Consider the following 18,838-nt stretch of genomic DNA (forward strand, 5'->3'; position numbering starts at 1 on the left):
TTGGAGGACGTGACTGGGATACAATCCAATTTGACAGATTTGGCCCCTATTAACATGGGGCTTTCATCCAGAATGATTCTCCTTAGTTAATAACTATTTAGTTGGTAACTACTTAACATATTTAGCTAATAACCACCTTATCAAGAGCAACTTCCATGTTAGCAACCTTCTCTTTCAAACGGCGTTCCTGAGATTTCAGGACTTCTAGCTCTCCAGCCATCTTGTTTTTCTCTGTTACAACAGTACTCAATTCCTGGCTTAATTTTGTCTTCTCTTCTTTTAGAAAATGCTTTTCCTACAATTATAGAGAAGCAAATATCAGAAATAATATGCTGATGTAGATGCTGAGATGTGATGGAAATATAAAACTACTACATAAATATGTGAACTATAGTTTAATTCATATGCCATTTAATTGCTTCTGAGTTGAAGTTGGGAGCTGCTAGAACTGTTACCATGTACTATCTCATTTTAATCTGTACTAGTATTATTACTTCTTTCTAAGCTTAATAGATCTTTGAAAAAAACCTATAAAATATGTAATAATTAGGTTGTAGTAAAAAGAGACAGTGTTATGGTGAACTGAGATTGGGTGACCATATACCAAATCTATTGAAACTTGTTTAAATGACACAAGAGATTTAAAGAAGATGCATTTATTTAAAAGCTTTGTGGGCTTTCTATTTTGTTTCCAGGATGAATATTCATGTCACAAATGCGTACTATAGACCCTTTGTCCTAAAAAGAAATAGGACTCACAGTTCCCACCCTCAAAGTCACTATGGTCCAGTGATGAGAATGAACTTGCTGATAAACTCATGAAGAATCTCTGGTGTTCATTAATTCAATAAATTTCATTAATACAAGTTCATTCCTTTAAAAAAACATCATGAAATAGGGAGAAAAAACAAATGCATAGCAGCCAAGTTAAAATATAGACCTGAACTTACTGAGTCTACATTTCTTTAAATATATATTGTTTCAGAAAGAAAATGCTTAATATAAATAAGGAAATAGGATATCACAACTGTAATAACACATTTTGGATGCCAATAATTTTTCCTTTTCTGATTAGTTAGGTAGAAGAGGGTGCAGAAGGAAAGAAGGATTAACTTTTCAAGCTGCCTCCTTCCTGTCTGAGGGAATGTCATTGAGCTTTGATGAGTGCCTTCCTTTAGTGGGGGCAGGCGTCTCTAATTATAGCAGCAGCGACCTCTTAACGTAAGTACACTCATGGAGGATGAGGGTCAGCCCTGCTTTAGGTTCCAAATAGGCAAATAATGGAAAAACAAGAAAAGAGCAAATTTAGGATAAAAGAAAAGGAGGGGAGAAAAAGATAGGAAAGAACAAAAACAAAGGAAATAAGTAAGTCCATATGATGAGGGGTATGCACAAATGTATGTACATATTTGTTAATATTTAGCCTCATTCTAAAAAAGTTACCTTGTTTGCATTTGTCATTGCCTCTTCCAAAAATTGTATCTTGCTCTGAAGGGCATCTATCTGACCTCTTTTAGCTGTGATTTGCTTTTGCATCCCCATTGCCACTTTCATAGCTGGAAAAAAAGGAAGCAAACTGTGCCTTAGTTTTTAAAGTTTCCAAATTTTGAAAGGTGACTATAATATGATGGTCAAACATTATGAGAAAGTGACAAGTGAGATTCCGCCAAGGCACCTGGCCAGTTTCAAGGAAGTGTTCATTAAAACGGCCTTCAAAACTTTTGGTCAACTCATCTTCGACAAAGGAGGCAAGAATATACAATGGAATAAAGACAGTCTCTTCAGCAAATGGTGTTGGGAAAACTGGACAGCAGCATGTAAAACAATGAAGCTAGAACACACCCTTACACCATATACAAAAATCAACTCAAAATGGATCAAAGACTTAAACATAAGACAAGATACAATAAACCTCCTAGAGGAAAACATAGGCAAAACATTATCTGACATACATGACAAAAATTTTCTCCTAGAAGAAATAAAAGCAAGAATAAACAAATGGGACCTAATGAAACTTACAAGCTTCTGCAGAGCAAAGGAAACCAGAAGTAAAACAAGAAGAAAACCTACGGAATGGGAGAAAATTTTTGCAAGTGAAACTGACAAAGGCTTGATCTCCAGAATATATAAGCAGCTCATACAACTCAATAAGAAAAAAATAAACAACCCAATCCAAAAATGGGCAGAAGACCTAAACAAGCAATTCTCCAAGAAAGACATACAAATGATCAAAAAGCACATGAAAAAATGCTCAATATCACTAATTATCAGAGAAATGCAAATCAAAACTACAATGAGGTACCACCTCACATCAGTCAGGATGGCCGTCATTCAAAAATCCACAAATGACAAATGCTGGAGAGGCTGTGGAGAAAGGGGAACCCTCCTACACTGCTGGTGGGAATGCAGTTTGGTGCAGCCACTATGGAAAACAGTGTGGAGATTCCTCAAAAGACTAGGAATAGACTTACCATATGACCCAGGAATCCCACTCCTGGGCTTGTATCCAGAAGGAAATCTACTTCAGGATGACACCTGCACTCCAATGTTCATAGCAGCACTATTTACAATAGCCAAAACATGGAAACAGCCTAAATGTCCATCAACAGGTGACTGGATAAAGAAGAGGTGGTATATTTATACAATGGAATACTACTCAGCCATAAAAACTGACAACATAATGCCATTTGCAGCAACATGGATGCTCCTGGAAAATGTCATTCTAAGTGAAGTAAGCCAGAAAGAGAAAGAAAAATACCATATGAGATCGCTCATATGTGGAATCTAAAAAACAAAAACAAAAAGAAAAACAAACAAACAAACAAAAACAGAGTGTAAATACAGGACAGAAATAGACTCACAGACAGAGAATACAGACTTGTGGTTACCAGGGGGGTGGAGGGTGGGAAGGGATAGACTGAGATTTCAAAATTGTAGAATAGATAAACAAGATTACACTGTATAGCACAGGGAAATATACACAAAATGTTATGATAACTCACAGAAAAAAAAATGTGACAATGAGTGTGTATATGTCCATGAATGACTGAAAAATTGTGCTGAACACTGGAATTTGACACATTGCAAAATGATTATAAATCAATAAAAAATGTTTAAAAAAAAAGGCCTTCATATTTCACAATTTTGGGATATAATAATTTTCAGCAATTACTCAGAGATTTTGAGCCAAGAAATGTATATATGAGATGATGTTTTGTGATTTCTTGCTGTAATTAATTTCATTGACCATCATAATTTGCCATAAATCCAACATAAATAACACTGACCAAATGCACACTTACACATATAGGAAATATACACACAAAAATATATAGTCATATAATGAATAATGTATATAATATTTTTACTGAAGTAATTTTTCTAGAAATTCATGTATAAAATACCACACAAAACTTCTACTATTAGTGATCTTCTGAAAGATTCCAGTAATATCACAAACCATTCAATTTCCAGTCTCATGGATACTGTCATGTGCTTGGAACTCAGTGTTTCAATAGTCAAATTGACAATATAAGCATATATGTGATTATTTTATCAAAACTGGTGACAGGATTAGAATATTCTAGACAGGTAGTAGACACTGAATACTTAAGACATGGCAGGCCACTGGAAGGATGAATAAAGCTCAACCTTGCTTGGAGAGTCAAATGATCCTATGTTGTTTCTTACAGTCAGCTGAGAAAAGAGGTTTGAAAATGCCACTACTTTGAGTCAGGTCCAGGTACAGCTTAGAGGTTAAGAAGAAAAAGCAAACTTGCCACTCTTTAAAAACAAACCACTGAAGGATGAAAAGTATGACTTCTTGGTAACAAGATGCAGTTCCTATAGCTAAACTGTCGAAAACAGGGTTAGTACAGGCGCAGCGCATTGACTTATTAGATCAAAAGTCTGGCATCATTTGCTCACCACTCTGAAGAATTCTGGTCTGATTAAGTGGATCATAGCTGGCCTTCAAAGGTAATTTTCTTGATAATCTTTTTATTTTAAGATGATTTTAACAATGAAAGTACATATTCAACAGCAAATACAGAATTACCTGCTTAGTTTAATAACTGTAATGTGACTGGGGCAGTTTTGGAGATGCCTGGAGGGCACTGAGGAAAGGACTCTTTCTGGTGGAGGAGGGAGGAGGGAGCAGACTCCAAAGGGCCTCCTGAGTGCCCTTGCCAAGCCCCATCATTTTCTTGGTGTTAACCAGAAAAGAAAGAGCTGAACCTCTAAGAACCACGCAAAATATGGATGCTCTAAGAGTCTGTGTGCCACCTTGGTGCAGGGGCCATGATAATCTTTTCAGTATCATTCCAATTTTGGTATATAGGCTGCTGAAGCAAGTACAAATATAACATTAAGATAGAAAAATGTAGCCTTTAGTTAAATATTATATGAATAATACAAAACAGCAACTAACCTTTTCTCTCTGAATTAATATGGGCAGTAAAGTAAAAGGGAACAGGTGTAAGTGGTGAGAAGGGACCCTTCATCCTATTAGTTCAAGTCCCAGGGCTCCTTTCCATTTTTATCTCAGAGAAGGAATCAGGAACTGACAATTAGCCACAGATACATAGTTTACATAAATAATGAACACGTGAAAAATAAGGGGTTGAATGAAAATTATCTGTAACCTGTATTTATATCAACACTTCCTTAAAAACAATTAATTGGCATTTATGGACGTTGAGGTCTGTTAGAAATTACTGAAATAGCTACAGAAAAGGAAAGATTCAGATACTTTAGGATTAAATTAAGCACATGACAATTCCCGCTCCCAAAACTGAGAACTTTTGCTACATAACACCCATCACTGACAACTCTTGTATGTCTCTCACATCATGTCACATTGATGTCACTGAAGAGGTGAAAGGCAGTGTATCTGGGCTTGTGTTGTAATAAATCCAGACCTAGGGAATTAAAAACAAAAGGAAAAATATCTACTAAAGCATACCGTGACCATCAGATCCTTCCATTGACTTTAACGTATTTCTTGTTTGTTCTAGCTCAGACTGTGCAGATTTTAACTGCATCTTCAGCTTATTTGTAGTAGTTTCCATTTCTTCACTTTTGTTTCGAAAATTCCTTTTTAAGACTTCATAGTCCTCTGTACAACATAATAATCAATCATAGACGGTTACTTTTTTCTAAGCCATTGTTATAAAGTGTATTTTATTTGTAATTAATGATCAGAATTTTAGAGCTGAAAGAAACTCCATTTAGTTACATCATCATTTGTTACAGAAATTAGATGAACATACACATTTCTAGGGATCTAACTTTTTTTAATTTGCTTGGATGGGTCTTTTCCTTTCTTACCATTTACCGCTTTTTTTCCAGCCTGTGTAATTGGCTCACATCTATTTCATCTTGAGCCTTTTTAGATAGTCATATCCACCACAACAGTAGGTGGATGAACCTCTATCTGTAGGTAGAGGAATCTCCATGACATGATGAGTAACCTGAGGCTGCCTTGTGTCTTATCTGATTTTTCATCTCTAGTAACTATCAAAATACCTGATATTCGTCATTCATATACAAGAATACACACACACTTTTTCAATTATCTATTTATCTACATTTATATTTTTATATGTCATTGACAGATTTACATATAAAGGAAACAAAAAGAACCAAGACCTCTCTGCTGAGATCTGACTCTGTCTATCCAGATATTTCCACATGGATGCCCTGGTGCCCCCAAATCAAAGGCCTCCACTGACTACATGTCTCGCCCTCCTGGCTGCAAGCCTCCCCCAAGCTGGTTTCCTTCTCTCAGGTGCTGGTATCATTGTTTTCCCTGTACTGCAAATTTAAAACCTGAAACACATACAGCCCCTATGATAATTAAGTACCATTGATTCAATCTCCAAAAATATCCTTAATTCTTTTCTCGCCTCTCATTCTCACTGCCACTGCCTCAGTTCAAGTTCTCGTCATCTTTGCCTGGGACCACTGCAAAATCCTTAACTGGCTGGCCTCTGTCCCTTAAGGCTTGCCTTTCTTTTTACGTGCTGACACTGTCCTTCTAAAACGTAAATTTTATGACAACAATCTCTCATTTAACACCTTTGCTGGCCCCACACTGTCTGGCTCTACCTATCTATTCCGCCTCATTTCTTTGTCCTCATTGCTTTGCACTTTTACTCCTACAAATACTTCTGAGGTCACATTATGTTATTTCATGCCTTCATACTTCTGCTCATAATGTTCTCTCTGCCTGGACTGCCCTTCTACCTCTTTTTCACCTGCCAAATTCCTTTTCCCCCATCAAACTTAGTACAGATGTCACCTCCTACCGGAGGCTGATTCTCCACCCTCTGCTACATCTGCACCCAGCACACGCCCACTGTGCCTCACCCACTGTACTATAACCCGTTTACACAGGTCTGCTCCCACCTAGCCCGGGGCCTCACTGTTGTCTCCGGGCCTGCCAACATCTGGCAATGTAAATGCCCAGGAACCGCTTGGGTGTGCGTGTGTGTGTGACTTAAACAATACCTATACCACACTAATGGTGAACTAGGAGTGTTTCATTTTAAAATGTAAGGCCTTGGGTTTCTCTGTTTTAATACATTTGCATAAATTTGCATAAGTATTCACACGTGCTGCTTCATTATCAAACTTCTAATCAAAGCTATTTGACTCAAAAGACTCAAAGTTTTCACTTCCCTCACCCTTCTCTTGGAAACTCAGTAGAGAATTTCATAGACTCTGAGGGCTGATTAAAGTGAATGGTTACTAAGTGCAAGAAACAGAAGCACTTCAAGGAGAAGAATCAGGATTTGGTGATGAAATATCTCCACTGGGGCAGCACGATTTTCCATGTCTGTAATGTGGGAAGAGGAATCATTCTTTTCCAACAGTCCTAGTATCCACCCTGAACCTCACTGAGAGCACTCCTATTCTTTAGCAGAATTTGAACGAGAGTAACATACCTGTAAGACTGTTTAACTCATTCCTACTAGTTTTCACCTCACTTAGTAAATGATCTCTCTCTTGTTTGATGTCCTTCACTGCACGGAGCCGCTCAGAGCCTGCATTCACCAGTTTCACTTTTTCCAGCTCCAAGTCACTCACTCTGGCCTCCAGCTCCCGTATCTTTGCATCTTTTTTATCTTTCAAAATCTAAATATAAGTATAAAAACAAAAAACAGAGTAAGAAACAAAAAATATCTATATAGTTAGAACTGACATCATATTAATATCCTACCAATATTTAATATTTTTTCACTATTTTCCAGGATATCGAATTTATATTTTATTATAAAGCAGCAATAGTAAGTGGAAACACAAAAGGAATAGTTTACCTTTCTTTTAACCTTAGATGTCAATTCCCAGTATCACTGGCCACAACCCTTCATTATTCCTGTTCTATATATTCATTCATTCAAAAAAATGCACTGAGCACCTGTTTTGCGTAGCAGGCGAGGCGCGCGAGGCCCTAGGGGAGTGCCTGCTTGAGCTCTGCGCTCAGGCGCCTCCCTGCCCTTCCCCTGCCCTGGCCATCTCTAGCCGTAAACAAAACAATGTCCTTGTCCTCTTGGGGCTTTCACATTCTAGTGAAAGACAGATTGACAACAACAAATACTTAACAGCCAGATAATAGTAACAGACAAAAAAAAAAAAGAATAAAAAGATGAGGGGGTAGAGAATGACACGGGGAGGAGTTGCTACTTGAGCCAAGCTGGAATGTGGAAGAGAGCCTGACTGCTACCCTTCTGAAAGCCTGCAGGCAGGCTGGCTGTTGGCCGGTCGGGAAGCCTGGATTTGGAGAGGGTTCCCACCAGTCTAATGGGTAAGAATGGCCCGCTGTGCCTAAACTGCTCTGCAAACAAAATGATTTACGCTCAACGCCTGCTTTCCTTTTGGGAGACTGCTCCCTTGCCTGTATGATCAGCCCCCAATATAAAAACCCTGCATGTGCTTTTTCCTTTTGCTAATTTTGTTTTAGATGCTTCCAATGTAATAAATCCTATCCATGAGCATGACTATCTGCTGAGTCCTGTGAGTCCTCCTAGTAAATGAGAACCTGGAAGTGGTCTCGGGGACCCAGACACAGTTCGTCAGGAAAGGCCTCTCTGATGAGCAGAAACCTCAAAGCAGTGGAGCAACTTCCCCTCCCCCTCCCTTCCCCTGCCTCTGAAAACCACAAATTTTGAATAAACGTTAGAAGTTGAAAGAAAAAAATAAGCTGTATGTGATTTGTCTCCTACTAGTTACCAGGCAGATACAGGTAACATAAAGCTTAGGAAATTAAATTTTTAAAAATTCCTTCAGTAGCTTTAAATTTTGATAAGTATTCATTGAGCATCTGCTGGGTGCAAGGCACAAAGTCATGGGGCAGAGATACAAAGATGAATAAGACATGTACCCTGCTTGAAGAAGTCTGCAGTCTTACAGGGAAGAGGAGCCACTGCTATTTACACACACACACACACACACAGAGTGCAGTACAGAATGTGATCCAGGTTACAACAGGTATAAACAAAGTGTGGAATCAGGGAAAGGAACTAATATTATCTAAACATCTTCTACAGACCAGGAACCAAGCTAAGTCCTTGATATACATTTTCTCATTTAAGCCTCAAGTAACCCCATAAACTTATGGGATTTTTTGTTTTGTTTGTTTTTTGGTTTTGGTTTGGTATACAGACATAGAAGCCAACATTCAGCAAATAGTCCAGTGTTTTACAGTTACTGAGTGGTGAGAGATGGGGTCAAATTTAGGTCTGTCTGAAGAGGGAGAAGATACTTCTTCAAACTGTGGGATCAGGAAAGGCTTCATAAAGAAGCTGCATTTTCTGATTTTTCTCTGAATCTGGAATTCTGCACCATCTGGAGGCCACTCCTTTTGAAGTCTAACAAAAGAATGGATCCTTTCTAACAAAAACACACATTTGCACCCTGACACAAACACTTTTGGAGTGTCCACAACTGTCCTACAGAACCTCCTTCCAGGAAATGAGGTCAACCTCACCCAGGGGAAAAAGGTATTCCAGCAGCCAAGCCCGGAAACCCCCGGAACCCTGCACAGACCTTGACCTCCTGCAGCTCCAGCCTCCGGTCGTTGATCTCCTTCTCCAGTTGGGCTTTCTCCACCTGCATGGCGCCTGCCGTCCGGCCGTGCTGGCCCACCAGCTGCGTCATGTTTTCGATCTGCTGGCGCAGGATCTCGATCACTCTGTCCTTCTCTGCCATCTGCAGCCTGAGGGCCTCGCACTCCGTCTGCACGTTCCTGAGGTGGTCCCCTTCATTTTTCAGGTGCTGCAGCTCCTGCAGCTTCAAGTCCACGCGGGAGCGTAGCTTCGTGATCTCCGCGTTGGTGGCCTCGATGGCCCTCTCCTTCTCCTGTAGGGAAGCCGTCAGGTCTGACACGGTCCTCTCCGAGCTCTCCAGGGTCATCTTCTTGGCTGTCAACTCTTCCACTACCTTGCGGAGCATCTCTTTGGTGGATTCAAGCTGAGCAGTCAAGGAGGACACTTTTTCTAGACTTTCATTCTTTCCCTGAATTGCTGCCATCTGATTGTTAAAGAAGAGAAATTTCATGGATTTGGTAGAGGTAGAGGCCTTGAGGGATACGACAAATTAGCTCAAAAACATGAAATCATGAATCTGATAATGCTTCAGGTGGTTTTGCTATCAGACTTCATACAGATCACAGACTGACGAGTTAATTAGACCAACGTGGAGAGGCCTTGATTAAGTAATAACACTCCTCCAGAAAGGTTTTCTAGGGTGGGGAGGAGTCTGGCAAGTTTCCTCGGAGGATGTTTTCTGTACCAATTTAAGTTCGGACAACGGGCAATAGGGGGAAGTGTGGGATTGAAGACAACAGCTCTATTTCCCTCCAACCTGCCCATTAATTCTGCTTCTGAGGGAAAAGTGAATAATGGCTTTTATCCAACATACATTCTCTGGTCCTTGTGCGGAAAAGAGTAAGATTCCAACTTCTAATCGCTCCTTTCACCTTTATTCTTGGCCAGGTTGGGCCAGAGAATAAGGAAAGGGCTTTGCCTGGGGCTAAGCCAAGGCCCTTTGGTTTGCTCTCTCAGCTGGGGAAGCTTACTCTTTGGTTTTCACACATGGTCTCTATGGTAACCACTGACACTGGAATCATGCCATTCCAGTACTGAAGGTCCCCTGCTGTTCATAAAGCATCCTACATCTCACCACTGGTGCACTGAAACAGAGGCTACCCATCCTGCATGGGTATCAGTCCTAGTCAGTCTGGGGGAAAAGGAGAGGAACGTTTCTTTTGAGGGAAAAACAAAAACAAAAACAAAAACAAAAACAAAAACAAAAACAAAAACAAATCTGTTGGAAACCATCAACCCTGCTGTTCCCCAGATCTCCCCATGGTTTGATGCTTTTCTGAAATAAGCAATTATTAGGTTACCAATTTCTTGACCAAAGTGAAAAGGCAATTGGATGGGAGCTTCATTACTCAACAATGTACAAAAATGAGATAAAGCTTAACGTTTTTAATGTAACAAGTGGTTAACAATATAGAAATAAACAACAGGTCTTTATCACTTGCTCACAGAATCCACAGCTCTACTTTAGAGCTATTTTAGGCCCATGCGTTTTAAACAAAAGCTCTACCAGTGAGACACAGAGTGCATTTTTCCCAGGAGAGACCCTGGAGGGGCCGCCCGGCCCTGCTGACCTGCCGCTCCATCTGGCCCTGACACTCGCTCTTCATGGCCTTGAGGAGGGCTTCCAGGCGCTGCACCTCCATGTTCCTGTCATCCAGCTCCCGCCGCAGGTGGTCGATGGTGATGCTGTTGCCCGTGTCTCGGTCCCACAGACGCTTGTTCTGCTCCTTCTCCAGACTCAGCTCCTTCTCTCGTTTATGGAGATCAGCCTACAAGAAATGAGGTAAGCTTTTCGCCCTATTATTAAATAGTTAAAATAAAACCCAGTTTCCCTTACATCATCTTTGGAGTTTTTATGTGATTTGAGAAGCCTTTGATTTTGGAATCTGATTCCTTTTTAATGGCTTGGTTAAGAACAATGATTTCTTAGAAAAATAACATTTTATTCACTTATGATTTCTAGCTTTATAAGTAAATCTCAATAGACTAGACCCCAAGTAACATGCAATGAAGTGGAAAATACTGTAGATTTCTGAAGTCATCCTGTTATCAATTTTCTAACAAAGGCATTATGTTTCATGTCAAGTGTATTCCTTTAACAAAGAAATGCTCAAAAGCTTGAAGGAATATCAATAGCAATTTGGTTTACTGCTTAAGAAATGGCAGGATAGCGTTCAGTACTGGGATTGGATTAGCAACTGGGCTGTGAATAGAATGACCTCCCTCTTCAATCACTCAAAAAATACATAGTGAGTGTTTACTGTTGGCAAAAACTCCATGGTCAGAGAAGGAGAAACAAAGACACAGATCTTTAGAGGACTTATCACCCTCAAGCAGGGAGTCTGACTTTATAGGATGAGTAATTTGGGGGTGGGAGACACACTGGGAGCTGTATTTCAGAAAGATGAATATAGGCTGGACTGAAGAGGGGAGAAACTGGAGTTAGGAACCGAGTAAGGAGATGACGTCCTGATGCAGGTATAATGAGGGGCTTGGACGAAGCAGTAGTCACAGCAAGAATGAAAAGGAGCGAATGGGTCTGAGGATCTTTCAGACAGTGAATCTCCAAGATTTTCAAAACAGGTACAAGGACATTGGGAAGCACACAGTAGGAGGGAAAGAACTGACAGATCATCCGAGGTTTAGAGCTTCTAGCACACCATTGCCAGCTCTACCTTTAGTGCACACTTGGGAAGCCCCTCGTCAGCCTGTGAAGGATGGCCCTACCTAGAATGGGGTTTGCTGGGGAAGAGGAACTTACTCTGCAGTACCTCTAATAAATATCACATAAAGGGGTACAAACATGTCCTTTCCCACATTTCTCAGCCTGGGGTGCCTCTAACAGAGGGCAGAGGCTGGTTCACTACTATCAGAATCCTATTTTCTTTTTTTCAGAACATTTTTTTTACCTAAACTTGCACTCAAATTTCCTTTATACATAATTTGTATGTGTCTTGAATGTTGTTTGGCTTTGAAATGAACACTCAACAAACTTCAATTTAGAAGCATGAAGTACCTAATTGAAAGACTATGGCTGTCCCAAGATCAGCTTCACCTAACTTTTAAGTCATAACTGTTCTGCTTGAGGAAAAAGAGGTATAGAGTATTATATTTTTACATGTAAAACTTGAGTGGTGTCTAGGATACTGTGCTGTGTATATTTGAACAAATATGTTGTAAAATTTGTAACGTTACCAATGAAACTAGTTTTGGGAAGTATTATGGTAAAAACTTCCCAGAATCAATCCCATTCATATTTTAGAGCATCATCTTACCAAGAGCTTTTGAAGTTGATCGTCCAGATTTCCAGATTCCTGACTGAACTGATCACGTTCTGTCCGTGCTTCTGTTAACTCTGAGTTGGCAAGAACTAACTGCTTCTCCAGCTCTTCTATCTAAAAGGAAAGTACAAATTTGTCTGACTATGTCAATGGGTAACATAAAATAAGTACAGTCTTTGGAAAACAAATGGTATTATTTGGGGGGCAAAAATAAAAGTTTATTGTGAAGTGTTTTGTAAAGTTTTCTAAACTTAAGATCTATGTAGAATTTAATCAGAGAAATTGACCAAAATGAAATATTTGGTACTCTTAGATTTAGCCGTCATCTGTAATGCACGGCTCTCGTTTCATTCAAGGTTCATCTTCTGTGAATATGTGTTCTATAATGTGGTATTTAAGGAAGCTTGATGTGGCATAAATAACACTCTGCAGAGCCCACACAAATGAACTATATTATACTTAGCAGAGCTATGCTGTTTCAGAATATCAGTTTCAATAATAAAAGGCATTGAATATAAGAGAATGAAGGGTGATAACAAGTTTATAGCCATTGTCAGTATTTTATAGTCACTCTACTTTAAAAGGATAAGTGAGACTATTGTTATGTAGTGATACCTGATCTTTAATATCATACCCATGGTAATATTCCATTATCCACTTTCCAATAATAAGAAACCTCTCATGTCTGCATAAATGCTACATATTCCTTCTTACGTCTAAGGGATCTGTCAACAGGCTTCCAAATCTACTGTCAACAATAAAACTTACTGATTGGTTTGGGTGATAACCTGTGATTAAATCTTCTTAAGAGAACATATGGATCAGACTAACTTTTCCTGAAGACTATTTTAAAGTGGACTAAGTTCATTTAAGATCTTCATTTATTAATTCAGCACATACTTATTAATCATATTATACACAGCCATATCTGCAACTATCTCTTTGATAAATGGTATAAGTATGAATACATAGAAGTTATACATCATATATGTATCTCCTAATCTACACATACATACATGACTTAAGAAAATACTAATATAGGACTATCAAACAGTTTCACATCTACTAACAGAGGAGTATCATAGCCTACAGGGATCAGAATATAAATTTTAATATTTACATTGGATGTATTTTAAAACTGACTTTGCTTTTGATTGCATGTTATATATAAAAAAAAGTTTCACAGGAATTAGGTAAAATAATCTGTGACCAACAGAAATGTGCTCAGAGATTCTAATAATCCTACAAAGAAGTAGTTTCATTCTTATGCTCCTCGGGGGACATATATAGAGAAAAGCCCTATAACAGTTCAACCTCTGCAGTACAAGAAGCTTCCTAAGAAAAATGAGTGAATAATATCAGTCGATACAACCTTCTCAGCTCTGTTATTAGGAGAGCCTAAGTTAGCCCACTTAACAAAGACATTAGGAATACTTAGGAAAAAAGCCACAAACTTTCACTCTGAGTAGACAAATGTGATCAGAGAGGCAACACCTTGGATTCTGAACCAGCTTCTGTCACATAAGCTCTCTGAGTCTATAATTTGAGTCTAAATTATTATTTTTATCTATAATTTGAAGAGTGTTCTAGATGATCTTTCAAATTCCTTTCATTTCTGCTTCTAATCCTTTTTCACATGAGATCAGTATTAATAAGGCTGAAATTCTGTTTTCCATTGTCTTTGGAAACAAAATATGGTCAAAGGAGCCACATTTTGAGCTATAAATTTAACAAGAACACTTTCAATTTGAAAAGTTGCTCATATGACTAAAACAAACATTTTCTACTCCTACTCTGGCACAAAATCATTTCTGTCTTTGACCAAAGTATTTGTAAATGTGCTTTAAAACCTTAAATTAAGACTCGCAATTTTACGTCTGTTTTCACTTTTTAAAAAATTCTGGATAACCATTTGATGTTAAAATCTGTAAGACCAAAATTTTGAAAAGAAGAAAAAAAGAAAAGAAAAAAGAAAAAGAGCCAACTCTTGTCTTTCCGTCTAAGCTTAATATCAGAAGTTCCTCCAGACCCCTGCAGGAACATGTTGGTAGTTGTCAGTACTGACTCAACTGCTATTGCTCTGCTTTTACCTTTCACTTTTTAGAGTAAAAATATTTATATTGATTAATCAATCAAAAAGATAAATGGAGAGTGAAAGGGAAAACCACTGAAGTAGCAGCTGAGCTGATACAAACAGCTGTAAAAAGCACTATGAAGAAAAGACTTTTAAAATGTCCAGAATAAATACTGACATCTGAGATATAGTAAAGATTTTTTCTTTTTCTTTTCTTTTTAAGTAGCAGCACTGGTTTTCCCTTTCACCATCTATGAATCTACTGTTTGTTTTGGATCACTGGACAAATAAGTACTGGGATCTCATTCTAAAATTACAGTCATTTTAGATATTACCAATCATGCCAAATTGTATCTTTTGTTTTCTGTGCGCAAAAAGACATAGTTACGGGATAACAAGGGATGCTGCAGGTAGGCATGGAGGTGCGTTGGCAGAACTATGCAAAGAGGTTTGCACAGAATCTTCCCGTACCGTATATAGCTCCAGCCAGTGCTACCAAATCTTCACTTTTTGAGTACGAAATTCAGCCCCAAATGCTTTCAAAGTATGAAAAATAAACTTAGAATCAAGATCATGAGATATTTTTGTTGTCAAAAAGCGAAAGTTAAGAGTAAAGCCAAATCTACAGAGCCAATAGTGACAGCTTCTACTGGTCCAAATTCGTAAAGGGGAATTCTGGAGGTTCTCCTAAAATGGAAAGAGAAGAATAGAAAAAAAAATACATTACAGTAAAACACTTTTGTACATCCAAAAGCTATGTCTAAAATCTTTGAAACACAATTTCTATTTTCATCAATATGAACATATTTTTATGTGAAAAGAAACACTGTCCTAAGTAAGTTTTCTCTTAATTCATGCATTCTAGTTGGAAAAGTTTTGTTCAGACCTGTTATGCCACCAATTTTAAAAATAGTAAACACTTTTTTCTTATGGAATCTGACCTCTGGAGAAATATGGCCTGCCTCTCATAAAATACGTTTATGTATAATATCAAAATACCCCTATAAGTTTCTTTTCTCACAAATCTCATTTTTTATCACAGCTTTTAAATATTTTTTTCCTTATTGTTATTTGGACAGTATATACTAAAATGTGCACTGAAGCAGTGGAAAATAAAATAGACTTTAAAGTTTTAATAGGCTTTAGCAATGTAAAGTCAAAGTACATGAAAATGAAAGAAATTAAACAGAATCTGTGTTTCCTTAGATTCTATATTCAATTTAATACAACAAAAACATTTTATAACAATAGAATTTTTCATGAACCCAAAATACAAAATTTTTTAAACTTGCTCAGTTACATCATATATTAATGTCTTTCAGGATGGTGTATACTCAAATCTGTATTAACATGGCAGGATAATCATCTCTCAGTGTTCCCTGACTAAAAGGAGTTACTATTAAGAGAGCCTAGTTAACCATCAACTAGGTGCCAACTCAATTAGATTCAATATGCTTTATTGTAAGTCTCAGTGATCTGGATTAAAATTAATTAAACTAATATGTCCCCTTTATTTCCATTAAATATTGACTTTGAGACTCAAAATTCTTGGTGATCCATTGTTTACATCAGAGCAAAACAAAACAATGAGTATAATATTACGTTTGTATCTCTGTGACCTCAAAACACTTACCTAAAAGGTATGCAGTCATTTATCTGGATGCTTATGCTTCTACAATGCTAAAGAGATAGATGTTTACAAGCACAAAAGCTATTTTTCTACTGTTTTGGTGTTAGTATTTGTTAAAATTTCCCACCATGGCCAAATTCAGAATTGATCAGCATGATGCTATATATCAGACTGTATGCAGATTAGCAAACAATGGGTGATAGTTCATGAAGGGGCAATTTTTCCAAGCAACATTACAATGGAAAGTTGTAACAATTTCAAATTATGTAAGACAAACAGGTGAGCTGAGTTTTATTTAGTGTTTTTTGGCTTTTCAAAGGACTTAATTTGTCAATAAACAATCAATATTTAGTCTTTTCAAAATGGTTTGAGTAGTGCTGAATTACCAGTTATTGTACTGAATTATAATACAACAGCTCTCCTATTTCCTCTCTCGTTGTCAAATTGTCAGTGCTCAGGTCTCCCAAAGAGCCGACCTGCGCTAGACCTGAGTGATAAAGCACCTTTTTACCCCATGCTGTACTGAAATCATGGCCATCCTACAGGATGAGACCAAGACCTTCTGTGTAGGCTTGATCTGCCAAAAGTGGGGTGGATATTCCTGCTGTTAATCTTCAAGGGAAAAGCTCATCCAGAGGAAAGAAACCACAACACAAAAAGCAGGCCTCAGAGAAGCAGAAAGGAATAAATGTTTCTCTCTGGGCTTTTGTTTCTTGGGTTTTAGCCCTTAAGAAGTCTAAGGTTCCTTATGGCTGCTTCCAGGTGGCAGGGGTTGAAATGACCTTGACACAAGGATTTAGCCAGGCCAAGAGCTAAGGAAGAGGTTTGGGAGAGCAGTGTTATTAATGCTGCAACCCACCAGTGAAACATGAAATCAACTTAGTGAGCATCAAATCAGCATCTGACGAGAACAGAAAGGTACCAGCATCTAGGTAATAGTAATATTGTTCAGTGAAACATGCTTCAAGTTGTACGTGTGTACTAGATCATATGGTAAACTATATTTCTTGCTGTGGGTAGTGATCAAAAATGTCTGAAAGCCCCTGTAGAGGACCCAAATCTCATAACTGAGATTATATAGTTACATGTTACTCTTTATTATTTAGACTTTTATAGTAAAGTCATGTCTAGATTTTCCATTCTTCTAGCTGTGCCACAAGGAATTCAAAGTCCAGGTCTTACAGTCCATGCAGAAGAAAGAGCCCCCTCCTGTGGCCAGCACAGGGATGACAGTGGCAATTACAGAAAGGGTTGCCCAACGGCAGGAAAATATCTGGAAGAATTAGTGCTCCAACTGCCTCTTCCCATAGGGAGCTTTTTTCTTGTACTGTTACCTTGTAGATTTGAGTTATTTTTATAAAGAAAATCTGACAGCTTCCTTATACTCTGTTTCTTCCCAATTAACTAAGGTATAAGAAATTGGCTACAAGTGGTTAGAACTTAGTGGTTAGTGGCTGTCTTACAGGTAGGACAATTATGTATGGAATTTATCTTCCAAACTAGAACATTTTGAAGATGAAAGGTGGTGTTCACAAAACAGAACGCTGTTTTGTGTCCTTGAAATTAACAAAAACCTAAGGTCTGGAAAAATGGTTGACAATAATAATGAACAGCTTCTCTTTAGCTATGAAGAATGAGAGAACAGAATACTGTAACAAATATTAACTAATACCGGGCTTTAATAGGAACTGTGTGATGAGATATGAAGATTTAGCTTCCTAATTATTTTTTATTTAGACCAATCTTAAAGTGAATTCAGTTTGCTCATAGTACAATGATTAACATGTAGGAGCTGAAGTAAGAGAGGAGGTAAGCCCCTGAAATATTCAGTGGTAGAGGGAGATCAGCTGGTACCAAGCACTCGCTAAAGCTAACTAAGCCTTGAAAACAAATTAAAATGGCCTCATTCTTTATTTTTCAGAAACTTACTTGAAGTCTGCAAAAACTTTTCTAAGAATGAATTAATTTGAGCTAACTTAAAAATTCTTTATCTAAAATTTAACATGTAGATATTTAGCATCCATTCTATAAACTGCATTTAATCTTGATTGCTTCAATTCCTCATTTTCAAATAAACTACTAAAGGTTATGTAATTGATTCTGTGTATAACAGCCGGTGGAAGCAGAGCAGCAAAGCCTAAGCTCACCTTGTCCTCATACATCCTTTTGGTTTCCCTTAATTCAGAACGTAGTTGAGAAACAGTAGATTCCAGGTCACTGAGTTGACGCATATACATTGAATTCTGGTTTCTTGCTTGTTCTCTAAGAAGTGTTTAAAGGGGGAATAAAAGCAAAGAGCAAACTAAGAATAAGTGTGATACTTAAGGGTATTCTAGCTTTTAGATACTTCCACTAATTGTTTTATATGGCATTATTAGATCAATAGTCTCTTACTTTTCAAAACTGCTTCTTAAAAGCTTAAGTTCAAAAATGTTAACTATTAAAGGTAGGTGATGTGTACACAGGAGTTCATTACACAATCTTCTCTCTACTTTTGTGTATAACCGAAAATATCCATATACAAAGTTTCAACATAGGAGCTCAAATTATGAAATTAATGATGCATATGTATTTATTTTTATATATTTATACACACACACACACACACACACACATATATATATACATACTGGGTGTTTTATCCTTTCAGTTGAAATATAGACAATATTTAAAATATCTAATCCCCAAAGGTCCAAATATTTGCAATAATACTTCTGGTAGGTTCAGACAGCATTATCTACACATT

The 18,838-nt window shown here is 37.8% G+C and overlaps 1 protein-coding gene and 1 non-coding gene across 9 annotated transcripts in view; both read right to left on the bottom strand.

Moving 5' to 3' along the window:
* Positions 1 to 18,838, bottom strand: part of CCDC158 (coiled-coil domain containing 158) — a 71,322-nt gene that overhangs the window by 26,181 nt on the left and 26,303 nt on the right. For all 8 annotated transcript variants that reach the window (XM_072942027.1, XM_031689010.2, XM_031689020.2 and 5 more), the window contains 8 exons: positions 18,240 to 18,354; positions 12,383 to 12,502; positions 10,679 to 10,876; positions 9,049 to 9,531; positions 6,948 to 7,137; positions 4,964 to 5,116; positions 1,444 to 1,556; positions 137 to 295 (listed from right to left, as the gene is read on the bottom strand). In XM_072942027.1, the coding sequence (XP_072798128.1) occupies positions 137 to 295; positions 1,444 to 1,556; positions 4,964 to 5,116; positions 6,948 to 7,137; positions 9,049 to 9,531; positions 10,679 to 10,876; positions 12,383 to 12,502; positions 18,240 to 18,354 (1,531 nt within the window). The remainder of the gene's footprint in view (positions 1 to 136; positions 296 to 1,443; positions 1,557 to 4,963; positions 5,117 to 6,947; positions 7,138 to 9,048; positions 9,532 to 10,678; positions 10,877 to 12,382; positions 12,503 to 18,239; positions 18,355 to 18,838) is intronic.
* LOC116276742 (U6 spliceosomal RNA) lies at positions 4,251 to 4,352 on the bottom strand. The gene has a single exon (XR_004186240.1). It is a non-coding gene; the product is annotated as a U6 spliceosomal RNA (small nuclear RNA).

This window comes from Vicugna pacos, chromosome 2 (assembly GCF_048564905.1).
Source record: "Vicugna pacos chromosome 2, VicPac4, whole genome shotgun sequence".
In the NCBI taxonomy this organism is placed as follows: Eukaryota; Metazoa; Chordata; class Mammalia; order Artiodactyla; family Camelidae; genus Vicugna; species Vicugna pacos.